We start from the raw sequence: 19,912 nt of genomic DNA, 5'->3' as shown, positions 1-19,912 counted from the left end.
TCTCCAACATGAGGAAACTTCAAGGGGGATTTTTTTTTTTCTCCCCTTCTTTCTTTAATGCTTAGTTTGCTTTCGCTTGTGAAAGGCTGTCAGCGCCGCGACGCCTTCGAGCTTACAGCTGCCGGGTCTGCAGGGGACAGGAAAACTGCGCCGGGAGTTCCCAAGGAGAGGCGAAAAGTGGGATTTTTTTAATCCGAACTTGACGGTGTTTATTGAGCCAAGCGGGGGTGGGGGAGAACTCGGAGGGAAAGGAATGCGGCGTGAGAGTGGCCGCGGCTCTGCGTGTCAAGGGTGGCGTGTTTTGTCTGCTAATCCCTGGAGGCCCCGGCGGGAAGTTTTGTTGATCCTAACCCCCTCTGGCCTGATTCCGTCCTCCGTTTAGCCCGCGACACGTCGCAGCTATTTATAAAAAGCTCCGCGGGGCTCTCCTTCCTGACTTCTTCGCAGCTTCCCGGGGCGACTCCAGCAGCTGCTCCCGAGCAACCCCCCCACACACACACTCCTGTATGTGTATGTGTGTGTGTGTGGGTCCCTTTGGCCTGGAGTCATTCTATGCCTGGTGGCACCAAAGGACGTTTGGAGGCAGCCAGCGCTTCTGCCGGAGGGGGCTGAGGGGGTGCTGGAGGTGGGGGTAACGAGGGATGGGGTGGGGAAAATATTTCCCCGGCTTTTAAATGTTTCCCCCCCCCACACACACCCTTTTCAAAGGTTACGTGGAGTTTCAGTCTTACATCCTCTCCCCTCTCCTGTGAAATTAGAGGGCAGTTTTCATAACAGAATCCTTGAGGATGAGGCAGAACTATACAGAAGTCCCGGGAGGGGGGAGGAGGAGTAGAAAGAAGTGTATGACTGGGCGAAGGGATGGAATTGGGGGGGGGGGGGGGGGCATCTTCAAATTTCTTGCCGATAGGAGCTTCCCTACCAACATGGCGCTAGTAGCCAGCAGCTAACGATTTTTAGTGTCAGGACTAAACGGAGGGATCAATAAAGTAACCAGCTGAGGTCAGAGTTTGGCTTGTTGTTATTCTCCCCCCCCCCCCCCCAAATTCACGTCACAGATGACGATTCAGTTTCTTTCTTTTTAATGCATATACAGATTATTATTTTTTAAAAAATTCTAGCTTTCCCATCCCCCCACCCAGTAACCCTCCCCTTTTTAAATATTTACCTTTTCGAGGCATTAAAATAACACAATTTTTAAAAGCAGTAAGAAACGGGTGGTAGATCCCATCATTTCGGGATCCATGGTCTTCCGTCAAGGGGACAAGGATTTGGATGGCCAGAGAGTGGTTATTGAACCACTGGAGTAGAAACGCAGCCATCCGCAACAACCCAAACCTCGATGCCAACGTTATCACCCATTATCAATCCCCCGAAGAGGGATATGGCAGAACGTTATGCCATTCTTCTCCACAAAAGCCAGCCTAAGTTTCCTCGGAACCCACGAAGACAGATCTCCAAGCGAGCCTTCCACAGGTCTGACCCGGCGCTCCTGCGGTTGGTTGTCCACGCAGCCTAGAAAGCACTCAGAGCCTTCGGTGTTAAGGGCACGGTGCTCGTTGTGTTGGTAGACGAACGACTCCCTTCTCTCGACTCCCAGCTTTGCTAGGGCACAGGGGCCCCTTGAACGAGGGAGACTTCCCACTGCCAGCTCCATAGGATTATTGGCAAGGAGCAACCTGCCGCAGAGGGGGGAGGGAGGGCAGGGCCAGCTACACTGTACATAAAAAGACATTTTCCCCCCTCCCGCTTCGACTAATTATTTGGAGTACCACTAAAACTGTCCCCCCCCCACACACACATCAGCTGGTATTTGAATGACCTTGTTGGTGTATTAAGGAGACCGTTAGGCTGTTTTGCTGTCAGGGCATTGAAAAGCCAATCTCTTATCCGTGTGTGTCTTTGATAGGTTAGATGTCTCGTCTTTATGGAAACAGTCTTGTTTTGTCTTATGGCTTTTATTATTTTAATCTCTGCTTTCCTGCCCGACGGTATCTTTGGCAGCGTGCTGTTTCCAAGATTTCTGAGTGTGGAAGCCAACTAGCACACCGATGCAGGGTTTATTTACCTATTTTTAATTTTTGGAGGAAAGACGTTTTCTATTTCTTCGGTGCAACTGTAGCGAGCGTGTCCCTTCCTCGGGGCATTTTGTAACCCCCCCCCCTCGCCCCTTACACATATTTATTGTTGTTTGAAGGAAGCCCTTTTTAAAAAAGAAAAAATCCGAGCAAGGCTGAGCATTCGCTTTCTCTCTAACATTTTTTTAAAAACTGAATTCACTGGAGACTCTTGATTGACAGATTAAACTGAGTTCAAGAAAGGCCAAAGGACATATTACACTCCTATAGGGAGAGTCCTCTTAAAGCAGGCTCCTGAAGTGCTGGGTGGAAAACAGGATTGAGGACAGTGGGACCGAAAGGCTGAGTTCAGGTTTCACAGCAAGACTGTTTTCCAATTTGGATGGCGTGGCGGACACACCAGCTCGCGTCCGCGCTACCCCACGAGCACCTCCGCATCTAGTTCTATTTCAAGCTTGCCCCTTCATGGCATGAAATACTGTTTCTCTACACCAGCGAGAAGAGGCTGGTGTATAACTACCAAGGACTGCTGGAGGAGGAAGATGCTGCTGCCAGAAATCAGCGAGAGCAAAGCAACTTTGCCAGTGTCTTTAGAGGGGGGAGGGGAGAGGAGAGAGGGGGGAATATGGATCCTTGCAAGGATCTTGCCTGTCTCTGCTTCCTTCCCAGTTTTTAGATTCCCAGAGCCTGGTACAAAATACATCTGCTGGGACCCTGCACAGGCTGCATCTCGTGTAAAGTCAACAGTGGATGCTGCATCTCTCGGAAGCACATCTCTCCCCCCCCCCCCCCTTTCTCTGCCTTCTCCTCTCTCGAAGAAACCTCCATAACCTTCTCTGCTCACACTTTTCCTGTGTCTCTCCCTCCCTCTCTGTTGCCAATATACCGCATCTCCAAATCGCCTCTGCTGTATTATTATTATTTTTTTTTGGGGGGGGGGAATGTTGCATCCTCTTTTTGACAACGCCACAAACCTCTCGCCTCCGTCTTCTTCGTGTTTGTTGTCGCATTTGGGGGTATTGAGGTGCGTGCATGCATGTGTGTGTGCGCGCGCACGAAATGTATATCCTTTTGCAGGTTTCTTTTTTTTGCAGAGCACCAGCCTTCCAGACTTCTAAAAGTGTGAGCTACAGAGCCATCCACCTTGCTTCACTACGAGAAGTTAATAATAACAATAATAATAAAAGCCAAGTTCTGCAATCGATTTTGGGTAAACAAAAAAAGTTTCAATGACCTTACTGGGTTTAAAAAAAAACAAAAAAAAACACTGATCATGAAGCCAAGGAAAACAGGGGGGGAACTCCTTCCCCAAATCAAGCACTTTAGCTTAATCTCCACCTATGCGAAAGGTTCCTCTGCCTCAGCCATGCCTTAGAACTGAAAACTTCCTCGAACAGTTTTATTTAATGAACGACACATTTATGAACAATCAAATGATCCTCGTAAAAAATTTTATTGAAAGACATAAAAACATCCACGACTGCTTGCCGAATAAGGTTAGCCTCTCCCAGAATACAAAGATGAGAGTCACAATTTTGTTGTTGCTATTATTGTTGTTATGATTTCCCCACTCGTGTTTTACAAGGTCGTCCTCTTCCTCCTAGTACATCCTTACCTCTTCATTAACATACAGTAGTAACAGATTATCTATGAATACACAGACACACGCTTAAAATAGACACAAGTACATACACACAGAAGCCAGAGGGAAGAGCCCATGACCCCCAAGACTTCTTGCTCTTAAGTAGACTGACCGAGGTGCATCGTAGTAGGGATAACATCCCCCCCTCAAAAAAGTCCTTTTTTCAGGAAAAAAAGAGAAGGTGAATATAATAATCATAGCCATTCATGAGGTTGGAGTTGGAGAGAAGGGGTGAGCAAGCTGCAGAATTCTGGTAGGACCTTGAACCGACCCCCCTCCCTCCTCTTTTAAAGATATTCCATGCAATGTATCCATTATAGAATACAAGCTGTAGAAGCCGAGCGAGCGAGCAGACAGAGACAAATTGCGTCAAGAAATAGTTCCTGTGATACCTTGCTACGCCAGATACCTTGCACACTCATTAACTGCAGGGCTATGGAAAAACCAAGTCGCAGAGCCCGCCAGCCATGGAGCGAGCGAGTCGCCTTCCAGCGGAATAGGCACGTAAGATCCAACTGCTGCTAATAACCGCATTATTTCAAGAGTCTTTTTCTTTTTTCTTTTTTTTAATGAAAACCCAAGTCGCATAGGCGCTATTTAAGACGGGGGGGAAATAGAAAGAGAGACGGAGAGGGGGAGAGAGGAAAAAAAAGACCTGCGGATTGATCTACACTGTATTTTTGGGTAAATACAATCACGTGAGAGCCGGGAGCCAATGGCAAACTAGGAAAGGCTGAAAAAATAATTACCTGCCCTGATTGTTCTATGAGAAGATAAAAAGTACACATACAGTTCATACAATAATCTTATGAATGTAAAAGAGGGGGGAACAATGTCGGCTTCGGGTCCCATAAGCAACTATTATGTAGATTCCTTGATTAGTCATGAAAGCGAAGAACTGTTGGCATCAAGGTTCCCTGCTACTGGCTCTCACCCCGCAGCAGCCAGACCTTCAGGATTAGTACCGGAGTGTGCAGATTTTCCATCCTGCAGCTTTGCCCCCAAACCGGCCGTTTTTACTACTTCGTGGGCTCCCGTGCATTCCCAGTCGTCCGTGGTCTACCACCCGTATACCCACCAGCCTCACATTGGAGCTGACACCAGATATATGCGCACTTGGCTGGAGCCTATCTCCGGCGCTGTCTCCTTCCCAGGTTTTCCAGCCAGCAGCCGGCACTACGGGCTTAAACCCGACGCCTTCCACGGCCGCAGGGACTGCGGACCGGTGGATGGACGTAGTTATCCGGATTATATGTACGGATCCCCGGGAGATCTCAGGGACAGAACCCCGCAGACTATTCCCTCCCCGGAATCTGAGGCCATCGCTTCCAACAAACACAAAGAAGAAAAGACCGAATTGGACCCTAGTAAGTCGAAGTCATTCTTGTTTACAACCGGGAGGGCATTACAGCCGCCCCTGCACAGTACTCAATAAAAAGGAATTACCTTGCTGTTTAGAATTCTTGGCGTCCCTGCCTGGAATCTCCAAATGTACAGGCTTAAAAAAAAGAAAAGAAAGAAAACCTAACTTAGAAGATCATACGAGCTGCTTGTAGTTTTGTCTGGGTTTTTTTTGGGGGGGGGGGGGAGAGGGGCGGGAGGAGAAGGGAGGTCGTCTCTTTTTTAATTATGACTATTTGGGGGTCTTGCAGAGGGAGAATCCAGAGGTTTGATAAAATATTCATAACCTCCCAAGCTCACACTTGGATTCTTCCGAGTTTTCGAACAGCCAGCCGGGCTAGCAGTTCATGCAAGAGCATGGGGGATATTGGGGGGGGGGGGGGGGGGAATAATAATTTTCATTCGTATGTTTTCAAGTGTGTGTACGTGCGCGTGTGTGTAGGCGAGAGGGGATCTAGCAGAAACCCCACAGTCACGTCATGATTCATAAAATCTGTACATCTTGCCAACCGGGAATGTCCTGGGAAAGGAGATGGGGGGGGGGGGAGAAAGAAAACTAATGTAGATTATCCAATGCTAAATAATCGGGCTGGGAAAAGTGCAAATAGGCACTGGAGTCTGATAGATAGTGGGGGAGATTCAGTAAGAAAGAGCAAGGGACCATGCCATTTTTTAAAAAGTGGACTGCAGTTCAACTTGCCAGAGAAAGCAGCAAAAGAATAAATACCCTTGAACATAGTTTTAAAGGGGAAAGAAAAAAAAAGCAGATAGGACGTTGAAAGGACTTGTGCCTTCCTGTTTTAAAAAGTCATCATTCTTCTGCATAAGTGAAATGGTGACTTAATTTCAGTGGACCTAAGTCTTTTTAGCCTGGGTGATTGTTTCTGAGCTATATAAGACTAGAGTCCCGGGCATTGCCAGCAAAAGATATGGAACTCCCAGCCCTCCGAGAATGTGTGCCAATTCGTGTGCATATGGACGTCTGTGTGCGTGCATTTCTATGCACACCCCCCAAGCCCACCGTCCCATCCCCATGCCAGGTGTTTACAACGCCTGCAGGCCTAACAATCGGATCGAATGCTGGTTTGGTCCTGCTAACTTTTGTGTCTTTGTGGACAGGCACAGTTTACCCTGTTGCAAGCTCGGGGAAGCACATAGACACCTAAGGGTCATAGACTCGGGACCCAGGTTGAGGCATGAAGCTCGATAGCCTTGAATTAGGAACCAATGCACTGCTTTAAAAAAAAAATCTTACCCAAGAGTTAATTAGGGGGAAATGTGGTTCATTCTCCTGTAACAAAGTTGTCGAGCGGTTTAGTTGAAGGTGTTTGAGGATTGTGGGGGACAAAATGTTGTTCTTGGATCCAGTAAGGCTATCCTGGGGCATTCTCCAGATACTGAAATAAAAAATAAAAATGCACCCGGTTCCAAGAGTGGGAAGGTTGTAGAGAGAGGACTGGAGAGTGATGGTTGTAAACAGAGTTTATGGGCCTGTGAAGTGGTGGGAATTTTGACTTTTTATGACTATGTTCTTGGATGACTTCTGCTGGTTTCCACGTGCACCACTGTGTTGTTATGAAACCTTTTGCTCCGGCTTTTGTTTTTAAACTGGAGCTTGTAGAAGACGATGGTCACTTAGCTGAAAATAATAATAATAATAATTCTCAGAAATAGGGTACAGCCTCAGGCTGTTAAACTGCAAGGATAAATGCCTGGTTGCCTTCAACATTGATGTAGATGGCACCTTCTCACTTCCTATCAAAGAATCACTTAACGCCCTTAAACAACCCTGAAGGTCAGTTCAGAAATGATCAGCTCATGTTGCCAAAAAAGCTGGGACGCCTATTCTAATAAAGCAAGGATAATTATTGTGTAGGAATGGCTTGGGGACTCCGTAACTAACTATAAAGATGGGTTAGTGATGCCCAGATAATGGATTTATATTAAACGCCCTCGACTCTTCTTTTCCAGACAATCCGGTGGCAAACTGGATCCATGCACGTTCGACAAGGAAGAAACGGTGTCCTACCGAAGTACCAGACGCTGGAATTGGAAAAGGAGTTTTTATTCAATATGTACCTTACACGGGACCGCCGTTACGAAGTGGCCGGGTGCTTAATCTCACGGAGCGCCAGGTCAAAATCTGGTTCAGAACAGGCGAATGAAAAATGAAGAAAATGAACAGGAGAAAACCGAGGAATAAAGACCAGCAGTGAAATTGGCCGAGTCCCCTCCCAAGTGAAAGGAGGAAACCGAGGTGCTGCTTGGCTCTTTCTTGGGGGTTTCGAAGACCCTTCTGACTTTTGTTGAGTGTGCTGATGAGTGTTTAGAGAAGTAGTTCAACCCAGCAACCGTTTCTGGAGCAGAAGACAAAAAGGGAAAGTGCTTTTCTAAAATAATAATAATAATAATAACAATAATTGCAACTTTAAAAATAAACATTTTTGTTCTTTGCAGAAAACAACCAAGTACTTGAATTTTTTTTAGTGTTTTATTTCGTAACTTAAAATTTATCCAGTTTTTTCTTTTTAATTTCATGACGTCGCGGCTGCATCTTTTGTACAAAAGGAAAGAGGGAGGGGGACGTGGGGAAAGGAAGACGAAAGAGGAAAAAAAATGGGGCGATGGCTCCAAACAATGTTTCTGTCATAGTGTTGAGCGTTTCCGGTGTACCTATTAGTGTCTTTTTTGATTGTCACAGAATCGTTCTTGTATTGCTGTTATGTTTTGCTGTGTTAGAGCAGCTTTCTGTATATAGCTAACGTCACACAAAAAAAAGAGGAAAAAAACGTTTCTTAATCGAGGTGTCGTTTTCTGTTTTGTTTTGTTTAAACTGCACTGAAAGAATCACCCCTCCTCCAAAAAAAGGGGGTGGTGGAAAATCTATTGGGTTTTTAAAGGGAGAAGCCTTCTGAAGATAAACCCATAGAAGTTAGTCGTGATAATAATCCCGGATCCATTGGGGGAGGGGGGGGAACGGACCTTGGTGGAATCCCTTCTTTCAGGAAGCCAGTTGGAACCGGGAAAGACTCGAACTTCCGCTGCGAATATTTACTCTCTTTCTTTGCCTCTGTCTCTCGCCTTCCCTGTCCACCGATCTATATCTGTATCTATACAGAGGTAGGCTCGTAAAAGCAGAACTTCGAGGCAGGGCAACTGTGCGCCGCGCATTTAGTCTGGGGTAATTAATTGTACTAATTAATGACCCCCCGAGAATCCAACTATATGTACAAGATTAGATATTTGTGGTAGGTAAACCTTTGCTTACAGCAAAAATTCTCACCTTGGTTATCTATCGGAGACAACTGTATTGGGAAATTCTCCGGATTATCCATGAAGCGCCAAAAATGTGTTGGTGTCTTGCTTTAGTGGGGCCCACCGCCTAATTACCTCGCAGGAGCAAAGAAGGGGGGAGGAATCCATCATTTTTTGTACATATTGGTGGGGGGGGGAGGAAAGGAGGGGGATCGGTAATAAAATAAAAAGGGAAGTTTAAAAAAAAAAAACCCGCACTAAGGAAGCCGCCCATCCCTCTTAAAGAAAAATCACTCTTTTTTTGCACAAAGAGCTTTCCCTGACTTGTTCAGGCAGCCGAAGGCAAGCCTAACACTGTCTTCCAACAACAACAACAACAAAAATCAGATATTTGTACTGCTTAGGAACGAGTTAAGCGACACTGGGTGAGTGGAGGGGGAAAGCCGAGGGGGTTCCCTCTCTCTCTTTAAACAATGCATTTTCGCCTTTTCTGCAAGTGGAAGTGTCCGAAGTTCCTTTCCAAGGCTTGCTAAATGAAAGTCAAGGCATAACAAATGAGCCGCCGGGAGATGTTTTCACCATAACCACTCGTTATGAGTCTCCTTTCTTTAATTAAGTGAACCGAGCAGAGGGGTTTTTTTTGGAGGGGGGGGGGTTGTGTGTGGGTTTTGTAAAAAGTCTTTCTAATGATAAACAGATCGAGGTAATCCTGGGCGTGAGGGGGTCTTTTGTCCACCGGATCCGACCTTCTCGAGAAATAAATAAAACCTGGAAGCCATTATCTCTGCTGATGTCGTTAAGAGATTGCTCCTCAACTTGATTTCTTCCATCAGGTTCTGCGTTTGGAGTCCATTCATACTGGGTTGTAATTTTATTTATTTAATTTACTGAAGAGTAGTAGTTCCCTCCCCCTTAAAAAAATGGGCGGAGGCGATTTGCTACAGTCGACACAATCCAGCAAGGTCCTTCCAAAGTCCTAATTGAGCACTCAGGACGAAGAGACGTTGGGAAGAGACAGGGGTTGGGGTGGGGTCTTACAGTGAAATAATTATTTAAAAAAATATTCCGGCAGTTATTTATTTATTTTTGCCTTTCTTTGCCCCCTCCCTATATTACAACCGAATTCCCGCCCCCCCCCTCAAATGAATAATGATTTCCAAACCATTCGGATTTTTAGCTTATGTGCATGGGTCCGCTTAAGGGTGAAGGAAAGCGAAGAGAAAAGAAGAGGATCTTCTTGTATTCCTCCTGCCTATCTCTTTTTCTTTCCTTTCTCCCCATTGCCCTCATCGCCACCTACACGGTCCACCATGATGCGGGTCTCACTAACTTTGATCCTTCACCCTGTTTGGAACAGCCCCCCTCCCTCCCTCCCGGGGATTCTTACAAACCTCATTTTCAAGATGACTAAAGATCCAATCTCTTTCACCTTCCTCCACCCCACCCCCCTTTCCACCATCCACCCACACCCTACCCGACGGTCTTCAACAGGGCTGATCTCCCATTGGAGCTAATGGGGACGAAAAGAATGTAAGTTATGTTCCCTTTGTCTCCATAAAACCGTTGTTCTCTTTCTCCCCCCATCCCCTTCTGTCTCCCCCCTCCCCCCTCTGTCTTTCTTGCTCGCTTTGTCTTAAGCCAGAATACAGTTTCAGTTCATGGACAAGGCTTTTCCGTATAAAAATGCAGGCGGACTCTGCAGTGACTCCATACTGTAGTCCGTTCCTTTGGCACGTTTACTCCGAAGAAGGCCCAGGGCAGTTTAAGAAAGCTGTGCGTAAGATGGCGAGCTTTTAGTGCACAATTGACTCCAATGGGTTTTACTCGCAGGCAAGTGTGTTTTGGGACAGTATAGCTTTAGACAAGACCATCCCCCCACCCCACCCTGCAGAAAAGCAATCTGGCAGGCTTGGCTCATGGAGATAGATATGTATATATTGAACAAAGGCAAAATCCCTCACATTACCCCCACATTCCTTCTCCAAACTGCAGATCCTGTGCGGATGACCCAGGTGTCCCTGTGTGTGTGTTCCTGAGTTGCATTCTCATTGCGTGACTTATGGGTAAATGGGTGTGCATGACGTAAACACGCCAAGATCAGATAGATAGATAGATAGATAGATAGATAGATAGATAGATAGATAGATAGATAGATAGATAGATAGATAGATAGATAGATAGATAGATAGATAGATAGATAGATAGATAGATAGATGGATGGATGGATGGATGGAGGGTTGGCTCAGGGTGGAAAGAAAAGAAAGCCCTCTTATTCACAGCTTAAAAACGACCCTTTTGTAGACGACACACAACAAAAAGACAGGATACAGCAGCTTTGAAAGCAACCCATAGGTACATTTCCGCAGCCCCAAAAATGCCAGCTTTACAGCTCTTGTTTGTCTCACTGCTGTGGGCGCTGAATAGAATGGAACAAAAACAGGACCACAGAACCGGCTAGACGTCTGGCCTTAATTGTTTTATGGTCTAAATAAGATGGGTGCTCTTCTCTTTGAAACCGGCTTATTGGAATGTTTTGTCTACCAGCAACAAACAACAGACGCTCAACCCCTCACTCCCCTTCATTCCACCCTCCCCTCCTTCTCTTTGGCAGAGGAGGGAGAGGGGAGAAACCTTTTAAAGCATTGCCCGGCGCGGGCGGGGGGGGGGGGGGAGCCGTTGGCAGGAGAGATAAGAAAAGCTACAACATTTCTGTGGCGTATTCATGTAAGTGTGTGTACACGCATGTTATGTGCGCTTCGTTGTTAGGACAATGGGTAGTTATTGAGGGTATATGAGAGGAGGGAGTACCAAAAATAAGCAATTGCGCTGGGGTGACGTTTAAAAAAATCTAGTCAAAATCTCCCTTTTTTGCTGATTAAAACAAAACAACAGCAACCTTGGTTGATCGATTAATTCGGGGGTGATATGTAACTACTACACTCAGAATGGCCCGTCTTGAACAAAATCCGGATTTTGGTTTCCTTCGGTTCTCTTTGGGCCGAATCGGATGCACGTCCTGGAAAGCTTGGAATGAGGGGGAGTGGGAAAAGCAAAAAAATAAAAGGAGGGGAGGCGATTTTAGTGCTAGGAGATCTTCCTCCTTGTTTTGACCGAAAAGGTTTTGTTTGAAAGGCCTGTGCCTTGGGAAAAACTAGCGCAAGATGGCGCTGTTGCTCAATCTTAGAGGCGATTAGCCGTTTTACTTTACAAAACCTCAGGTTGTCACCTTTAGGCCCCTCTTGGAGATTGGAAGGAAAAGCAGAGCTCTACAAATATATATAGATAAAGTCACCTCACCTGCTCCTACATTAGCGTTGACTTGCAAACGAACCTCAGACCTGGACTTGAGTGCAAACCGGCGTTTCGATGGCTAAGTGTAAACGAATCTCTTAGGGGAAACCATCCCAAAATTATATTTGCACCGTCCTGCCCTGTGCATAAACGGAATGCAAGGGTGGCAGTGGAGGAAGGACCTTCGGTCCAGCAGCGTCGGCTGGTGAAGAGCATGAATGCTGAGTAGCAAAATCTGCTGGACCTCCATTTTTCTCTGAGCAAAGCTACGTCTGGTTACTACATGAAAATTAAGCAAAAACCACATATTGGCAGATCCTCTATGTGGGTGATGTGTCTAGCACATTTTTTAAAAAAAATAACATGTGACACTTTCGAAGATAGAGCACAATGGCATGACTTCACATCTATTCATAGGTAAAAAACCCCAGCAGAAACAAAGAGCCGTTTTTCCAGCGTCTTGAAACGCCAAAATGGTGGTCTCTCTTGGAATGGTATTATTAAAATGCTTTCTTTATATGGATTTCGGGGGGGAAGGGGGGGTGACAGTCTCTTCTGTACATTTAAAATAGCGTATTATAATCTTAGAATGCTACAAACCAGCTATCCCCACCCCCCGTGTGCTGGTTTTTTGTTTGGGGATTGGTTTGTTTTTTGGGGGGCAGAGTACAGAAGATAGGAAATGTGCATATTTAGCAACTTTCTGTCTTCCCCTCAATCCATTGAATCACGGTCAACAACACACACGAGAATCTACCTCCTCCAGCTGACTCTGTTGCAATAAAAAAGGGATAGGGCTCGCTACTAGATTTCCAAACTCGAGAGCCATTATTGATCAACGACTCTGAGCGATGAGCCCATTGACTCTTATCTGCCAATTAAGCCCTGTCAGTAGTTACAGCGGTTTGTTTAGGAGCTGGAGAGCTTGGCTACATCATTTCCTCGTTTTCCCCTTTGGCAAGCCAGTTCCCCCCCCTTTCTTTTTAAAGAGAGACTAAAAGGACCATAATTTCATTTTCAATGTGAGTGTGACCTTTTAAAATTGCATTTCTAAAACGCAAAACAGAAAGAAGGCGAGGGAGGGGCCATCAACAGCTCTCTCTGTGTTTCGGGGATGGGGTGGGGTGAAATCTTAGGAAGTCTAATTTTTGAAATCCTTTGGAAAGAGAGATCCTATTTCTTTTGGTGAGCTGGGCGAAAAAGGCCTTTCCCTCCTTTTGCTAAGGAGGAAAAAATCCAACTGAATGGCAGATTTGAGCTTTGTTATCGCCCAACGTGGGCACAGGAGAACGTAGAAGTTAAGGCTGGTTCACGAGGGGCAGAGAGGCTGAGAGGAAAACAGAGAAGTCCTGGGCCCACAGATTTATTCCGAAGAGTGTTTTACGATTTTGCAGACTTCCTAACAGTGGGGATTTCCTCAGCCTGGGTCTGTTTCACCCGATGAAATTCATTTACTTGCTACTGGGGGGGTGGGGGGTGGAGAGGGGAGAAACCCTAGAAGAGATTTCCAAGGGGAGGGGGGGTCCTGATGAGTTTACGAAGGGGCCTGGCGGACACTTAATTTATAGAAGTGAGCTTGATTTTTTTGTCAGGTTTCAGAAGCTTCCAAAAAGCGGTTCAGGAAATATTAATTTGCGAACTTTACAAAAAAGAAACGGCTCCTGGGCTTTGAGGTTTCTGTTTAATGGCCCCGAACTCTCCCTGGACGCGGTCGTAAAAAATGGTTTCAGTCAATGGTCACTCCAGAGTTAGAAAAGTAGAGGCTGGAACCGAGCTGGCTTCTCCCCATTACATGAATAACACACACAGACACACACACACACACACACACACATGTGGAAAAATTCTGCCGCATTTAAGTAATAGCAACTGGGGGAGAGATATCAGAATATCCTGCGCCCTCCTTTCCTATGCCTTGACCAAGACGTTTCCTGTGGACACAGCTTCAAGGGACGCCTCCCAGGGAATTGCAGAGGGGAGTACCCCCCCCCCCCCACACACACAGGCCCACAATAAAAAAAGGAAAGAGAATAGTGTTCCTGAGATCTTTTATTTTATTTTTCTTTCAAGGCAAATATACAGAAAAGGAACAGCACCTCGGGAAATCAATGGACTTTCCATATTGTTTTCGTCACTTTTTTTTTTTAAAGGGGGGTTATTGGCTCCATTATATCACTTCCTCTCCCTGCATAACAGTCACATAACTGGAATAGTTGAGGTGAAGGGTGGGTAGTGTGTGGGGGAGGTCCCGTTAGCATTGCTGTGCCCCTTATAGGGCCACCTAAAAAAATACAACACCCCCCCCCCCCAACACAATCATTGATCTGGGTTTGCTTTTTACCTATTACCTGTTGAAGTAACCTAAATTGACCTCGCCGGCGCATGCATTTGCTCAGATAAGTGAAGAGGCTCCGTTGCATAGGAAAAGGGGGGGGGGAGAGAAGAGCACCTAAGGGTATTACTGCGCACCTTTCATAACCCTGTTTCATTCACCAGCTACGAGGGTGGGTGGGTGGGTGGGTGGGTGTGTGCGTGCGTGCGTGTTTTTCCCCCTTTTCCTCCTTCTGAAGAGCTGGTTCTCTCACCTCCCCGTCACCCCCTCGAACCCCTCGATTTTTCCCCTTGTCATTTTCTTCCCTTAGCCTGTCTTTCTGGGCTGGATTGATGAATCCAGATCGCGTGTGTGTGTGTGAGTGAGAGAGAGAGAGAGAGCCTCACCACCGGGATTTTGAGGAATTTGCCTGTGGTGTTAAAGGGAAGGGAACAAGTAAGAGAAACTGAGAGAGAGCTCTACCTATCGACGGATATAAGAGAAGTCAAGAGCATTAGGCATAAGCAGCCATACCCACTCAGCCACTATGAAACGTCTTTGAGAGAGCGCGCATTAAAAAAAAAACAAAAAACCACAATCAGCCACTAACCAGGACTTTCCAGAGTCCAGGGAGAGGGGAGAGCGAGAGTCCTTAGCACTGATCTCTTAGAGCATTAAAGACTTTTTTTTTTTTTAAGAGCTTGGCTTCTTTTCCTTCTTTTCATGCGAAAGCCATGAGTTCCTACTTTGTAAATCCTCTTTTCTCCAAGTACAAAGGCGGCGAGTCCCTGGAACCAACTTACTACGACTGCAGATTTCCACAAAGTGTGAGCAGGAGCCATGCTCTCGTGTACGGTCCGGGCACCACGGCTCCCAGCTTCCAACACCCGTCACACCACGTCCAAGAGTTCTTCCACCACGGAACCTCCAGCATTTCGAACTCGGGATACCAGCAAAACCCTTGCGCTCTGGCGTGCCACGGCGACGCTTCCAAATTCTATGGATACGAAGCCCTACCAAGGCAATCGCTTTATGGTGCCCAGCAAGAGGCAGCCGTGGTACAATATCCTGACTGTAAATCCTCTTCCAACAGTAACTCTAGCGAGGGACAAGGGCATTTAAATCAAAATTCTTCGCCCAGCCTCATGTTCCCATGGATGAGACCTCACGGTTAGGATCTTTCTTCTTCTTTTTTGTTCTTCCTTCTTCTTTAAATGTGTTTGATTTTTTTAAAATGTTTAAGCAGGAAGGAAAAAGAGGGGGTGGGGAATGGTGGGGGATATGTTTTGTATTTGGGGAGACAGAGAAAGACAGAGAGAAGGTTTGATTGTAATAATGTTTCTGCTTCCTGTTGCGAGGGGGGGGGGTGTCCTTTTTAAAAAAAGTAAACAAGGCTGCAGTTGGTTTAGGAAGCCAGGAAGGTGATTTCTGGGTTTAAATCACAATAAAGTAAAACTTTTTTTTAATGGCTTGCCTCGAGGAGAGCAATAAGATACAGCTCCCACGAGGTTATTAGCATGTTCATAATACGCTGCCTCCCCCCCCCCCCCCAAAAAAAATGTCATACAGCTTTTCTTAAACCGCTTGACGTCTTGAGTTTAAAAGGTGTGAGGATTTGGGGAAGGGGGGGACGTTTGTATACTTTGCTAAAGACCATTTAGGATATTTTGAGAGATCCTCGAAATTAAAAGATTAAACTTGAAAGGACAACTTGGCGGGGTATTTAAAAAAAATGGAAAAAGAGGGAGGTAACCCTAGACTGTTCTGCACGAGGAAGAAAAGAAAAATAGTCATTTCAATAATATACATAACATAATACTATGCAATTGATTGACCTCGACTTTGCTTAAGGCAGCACTTTCAATGCTATAATACTTCCCCAGAACAACTTTCACTGCCTTTGCTTAGAAGGTTTGTTTATTCACATAAAGGGTAAGTTATTTGAAGTGGGAGATTAGCCTTCTTTAGAACCCAGTTCCTTCTTTAGAGCACAGCTGCCCTGTAAACAAGGCTGGGATGGGGCCCGTGAAAGCTCCGAAGAAGAGACAGAAGCGAGTAGTAAAAGGGTTTAAAAGTTGCTTTTGTAAGCCAGACCCTTCCCCAGTAGGAAAAACTGATATGGTAGTATTTATGTGGGGTGCTACTAGAGTACTATATGTATTTCTGTATATATGCATATGTGCGTGTATACATCTACTCATATACACGCCGAGGTATGTGTGCACATACTCATATGCACAGAGATACAGGATATCATAGCATGCTTATTATATAGAACAACATCATATTTGGGAGGGATTGGGGGTACCTTCTCAGTGTTTATATGTAGGGCTTTCTGCAGCCATACGTATGGATGCATCAAAAGGCAACCTCCCTCCGAAAGCAGAAGCGTAGTCTATATTTAAAAACAAACACCAAAATAGTGGCAGGGAAATCTCTTATCTTGAGGGCTACCGACCCAGACTTAGAATCGAGGGGGCTGTATTTCAAAGAATGAGATTTGCATCAGGAGGTTAAAAAGTAAATATTGCGAGGAGGGGGTGGATGGGAGGCTGCATGGAGGCATGGCTGCTCTGGCACTACTATTTAAAGGGAATGGTTTCTTTTATTGGACTGTTGGAATGCTAGGAAGGTTGTGGGACTGGGGGTGACCGAGGGAGAAAGTGGCTAGCTTTCTTCGGTGGGGAGAAGACAGAATCAAAGCAAAAGGGGAAAGAGAACCTAACAAGTTCTTTTTTGTTGTTGTTGCTGCTGCTGTCCTCCCCCCACCCCGTCCCCAGCTCCTGGAAGGCGCAGTGGCAGGCAGACTTACAGCCGGTATCAAACCCTGGAGCTAGAGAAAGAGTTCCTCTTCAACCCCTATTTAACACGGAAGCGGCGCATCGAGGTCTCTCACGCCCTGGGACTGACAGAGAGGCAGGTAAAGATATGGTTCCAGAACCGGAGGATGAAATGGAAGAAAGAAAACAACAAAGATAAACTCCCCGGGGCCAGGGAAGAAGAGAAAGCGGAGGAGGAAGGCAACGAGGAAGAGGAGAAAGAAGAAGAGGAGAAAGAAGAAAGCAAGGACTGATCCCTCTCAGCTCCTTGAAGTCCTCAGTTTTATGGCAGATGATAAATCGAGATGTTTACGACGGTCATTCGCTTTTATAGAGTATAGAATGGAGAGACTCACACACAACAGTAACTACCTGTCAAACAGTTGTAGAACTCCTTCTTTTATTGTCATCGAACTTCCCCTAGGTTCCCCCCCCCCCCATCCTATAGCAGCAATCCACCACCCCCTTCTTTGGCTTTCAATAAAATAAATATAGAACTGGGTTGACATGAGCCCAGTCCGAACTCAGCATTACCTATTTGCAAAGAAGTGGACCTTACGATCATCACCACCAGCAATGACCCCACCCCCTTTTCACTTCTTGCTCTGTTCTAACTCTAAACCACAAATGCTCTGATGTATTTGTTCGGAAGTGGGGGTGATTCCTGTTTCTTCTCGACCTTGTTTCCTCCCCAAGTTTAATCATGCCATGGGGGTTGGGGGGGGGGGGGTGAATCATAATGCTTTATGCTTAGTCTTAAAAAAAAAAACTATCTACCTATACATTCTTCCACATTAAGGTCCTTCTATGATTTTATTTTTAACTTTTAGCTCTCAATATGTACCTACTGAAGGACAATTTGGGAGCGGGAGGGGGCGGGGGGGAGAACAGAGGCTTGACATGTGCCTGAAGACAGATCCACATGCTTACTAGTTATCTATGAATATATCTGTACATACAGTCTACCTATTATATTGTCCTGTTATATGGCAGGCAAAAGCTGCGACTCCAATGCTTCTTCACCTGGAAGGAAAGCCCACCCTAATCAAGGGAAGGAGGGGGCTTACTTCTGAGTAAAACTGCATAGGAGAACTGCGAAGAACGTGGACCCATGGAATGATTTCCTATGGGCGTTGTTTACTTATAGGACTCGGTGTGAGCGCTCGAAATTCTTAACATACTACCTAATGGGAAACCTGCAATAATACTCTGTTAGCAACAAAGTGGGGGCTTACACAGACGGGAGGGGGAAAATAAACTTGGTGGAAATCACTTTTTCAAAAAGAGAGGAGTGTAATGCCCCAATGCAAGCTACTAAGTAGCAGCAATTAAGAATAATAAGTAGTAATAAAAAAAAATACAGAAAAAGAACCACCCCACATCGTAATGTATCTTATCACTACCTATAGAAGGAGTCATGCTTCGAAAGTATTTGTAACGCGGTTTTGTTGTCGTATGTTGCTGCTTATGATTTTTTTTTCTTGGAAAAAAGAGGTAAATTTGTTTCCCAACAACTGAAACTGCCTAGATAAGAACGCACAGTATTGTATTATTTTATTGTGCTTATAATGTAGTTTAGGACTTCAATTGCACTGAATGTATAGTTATCTATTTGTCTTGACTTATCTGTTAATGCAACATGCTCGAATTACAAAAAAGAAAAGAAAAGAAAAGAAAAAAATGTCATTTGTTTTATGTACACCATAGTTCTCTGCGTGTTCCAAGCTCTGAATGTAGCAATTTCTGCCAGAAAAGCCAGTTCTGGCAACCGTGGATTTGTATTGTATACGTGAGACATTACGTAAATAAACAATAAAAAGAAGCCCAAAAAATCGTGTTGTTTTTTTTTTAAGCTGGACAATTTCTGGGGCTCATAAACTCCACTGGCTGAGAACAATTCAAACGTTCAAGTTACAGGAGTGTTCGAAATGGTTAAAACCCAGGCAGCGGTATTAACGCATTCACAGGATGAAGGTCCTGAACTGAATGAATTGGGAAGCAAAATCTATGGAAATCAGTGGAATAGGAGGTGTCTTCTGGTTTGTTATCTCGACAGCAACTGTGTAAACAAAAGAGGAGAGAGGGAAATCAAGATCATTCCTACTTATCCATGGCTGGTGTTATGAAGAGATCTTTGAGTATTGCAGACAATGCAAGGACCTGCACATGGCTACAGGATGGAATTATTCCCTCCTAGGGATTCCCCGATTACTCAGCCACCCATCCCATATTTTGCTGACGCCCTCCAAATTACTATGGCGCCTTCACCATTATCCTTCAGTAGCTATGGAATAGGTAGATGCGTCTTCTTCTTTCTCTCCCTCCCCACCTTACCTCCTCTTGGATTAAACAAAAATCAGCATGCTTAAAATACATGCCTCCCTAGCTATGGCATTCACTAGGCTGGCTTATCCCCTGGCAATATTTGATATTTTACAAGGTGTCTCTCTGTATTCCTGGCGGAAGGTAATGTAAATTGCTCGAAGGGAATCAACCATTTACAGGTCTCCCTTATAATGCCATTGGGGTACTGGAAGTAGGTGACATAAGAGGCAGGAAAATGCATTTTGCTATGGAGGAGTCTTGGCAAAAGCCATACTTGGGTTGCACTGGAACACTGAGCGTGAACTGTAAGAATAGTGTTATTTTCCCACCATGTGATCCACAGACACGCAGCCTTTAGGACAGGATGTTATTCTGTAGTGCCTTTTATATGTGCTTTTTGAGGGGGAAGGGGTATTCTCGTATCTGGTGTGCTGAGAAATGGACTGCATCCCACGTAGGCAGTTGGTATGGAAATTGACAGGTTGTTTACAGTGATACCCCCAGATAAGACCTGTCAGAATTCCTAAAATACATTCTAGCTTAGTAAACTGAATCTGGACAAGAGTCTGGGGTGTTGGGAGCCTTCTTAATCTCCGAATGGGGATTCTGAAATATTTTTTTAATCTATAAATGTGAGGTATGTATGTACGTGTAAAAGAAAGAGACACACAGACACAACGAGAGAGACAGAAACGCTGAAGATTAGAGGAGAACACTATATAAGGGGGTGGGGTGGATAAAGTGGTCTATATTTCCGTTAGGCGTGTCCATGTATGTCTATACAGTCGTG

General features: G+C 45.4%; 2 protein-coding genes across 3 annotated transcripts in view; both read left to right on the top strand.

Moving 5' to 3' along the window:
• HOXC12 (homeobox C12) overlaps positions 1-19,912 on the top strand; it is an 88,268-nt gene that overhangs the window by 52,326 nt on the left and 16,030 nt on the right. The window lies entirely within an intron of this gene.
• HOXC8 (homeobox C8) lies at positions 4,310-18,629 on the top strand. 2 transcript variants are annotated; one of them, XM_060251978.1, is made up of 3 exons: positions 4,310-5,087; positions 7,093-7,154; positions 16,785-17,231. In XM_060251978.1, the coding sequence occupies exons 1-3, from the start codon at positions 4,529-4,531 to the stop codon at positions 17,049-17,051; spliced, it is 888 nt and encodes a 295-aa protein (XP_060107961.1). In that variant the 5' UTR covers positions 4,310-4,528; the 3' UTR covers positions 17,052-17,231. The 2 variants fall into 2 exon arrangements, with proteins under 2 accessions (XP_060107961.1, XP_060107960.1); XM_060251977.1 differs by lacking the exons at positions 4,310-5,087; positions 7,093-7,154 and adding an exon at positions 14,247-15,148 and having other exon boundaries at positions 16,759-18,629.

The sequence above is a fragment of the Heteronotia binoei genome, chromosome 13, assembly GCF_032191835.1.
Source record: "Heteronotia binoei isolate CCM8104 ecotype False Entrance Well chromosome 13, APGP_CSIRO_Hbin_v1, whole genome shotgun sequence".
Taxonomy (NCBI): Eukaryota; Metazoa; Chordata; class Lepidosauria; order Squamata; family Gekkonidae; genus Heteronotia; species Heteronotia binoei.
The sequence above is the reverse complement of the archived record's forward strand: the minus strand, read 5'-3'. Positions and strand labels throughout refer to the sequence as shown.

Coding starts and splice junctions, on each gene's coding strand:
- HOXC8 (XM_060251978.1), top strand. CDS start 4,529: ATGAATGTAAAAGAGGGGGGAACAATGTCGGCTTCGGGTCCCATAAGC. Junction 5,088..7,092: donor AAAGACCGAATTGGACCCTA/GTAAGTCGAAGT, acceptor CTTCTTTTCCAG/ACAATCCGGTGGCAAACTGG. Junction 7,155..16,784: donor AGAAACGGTGTCCTACCGAA/GTACCAGACGCT, acceptor AGTGGCAGGCAG/ACTTACAGCCGGTATCAAAC.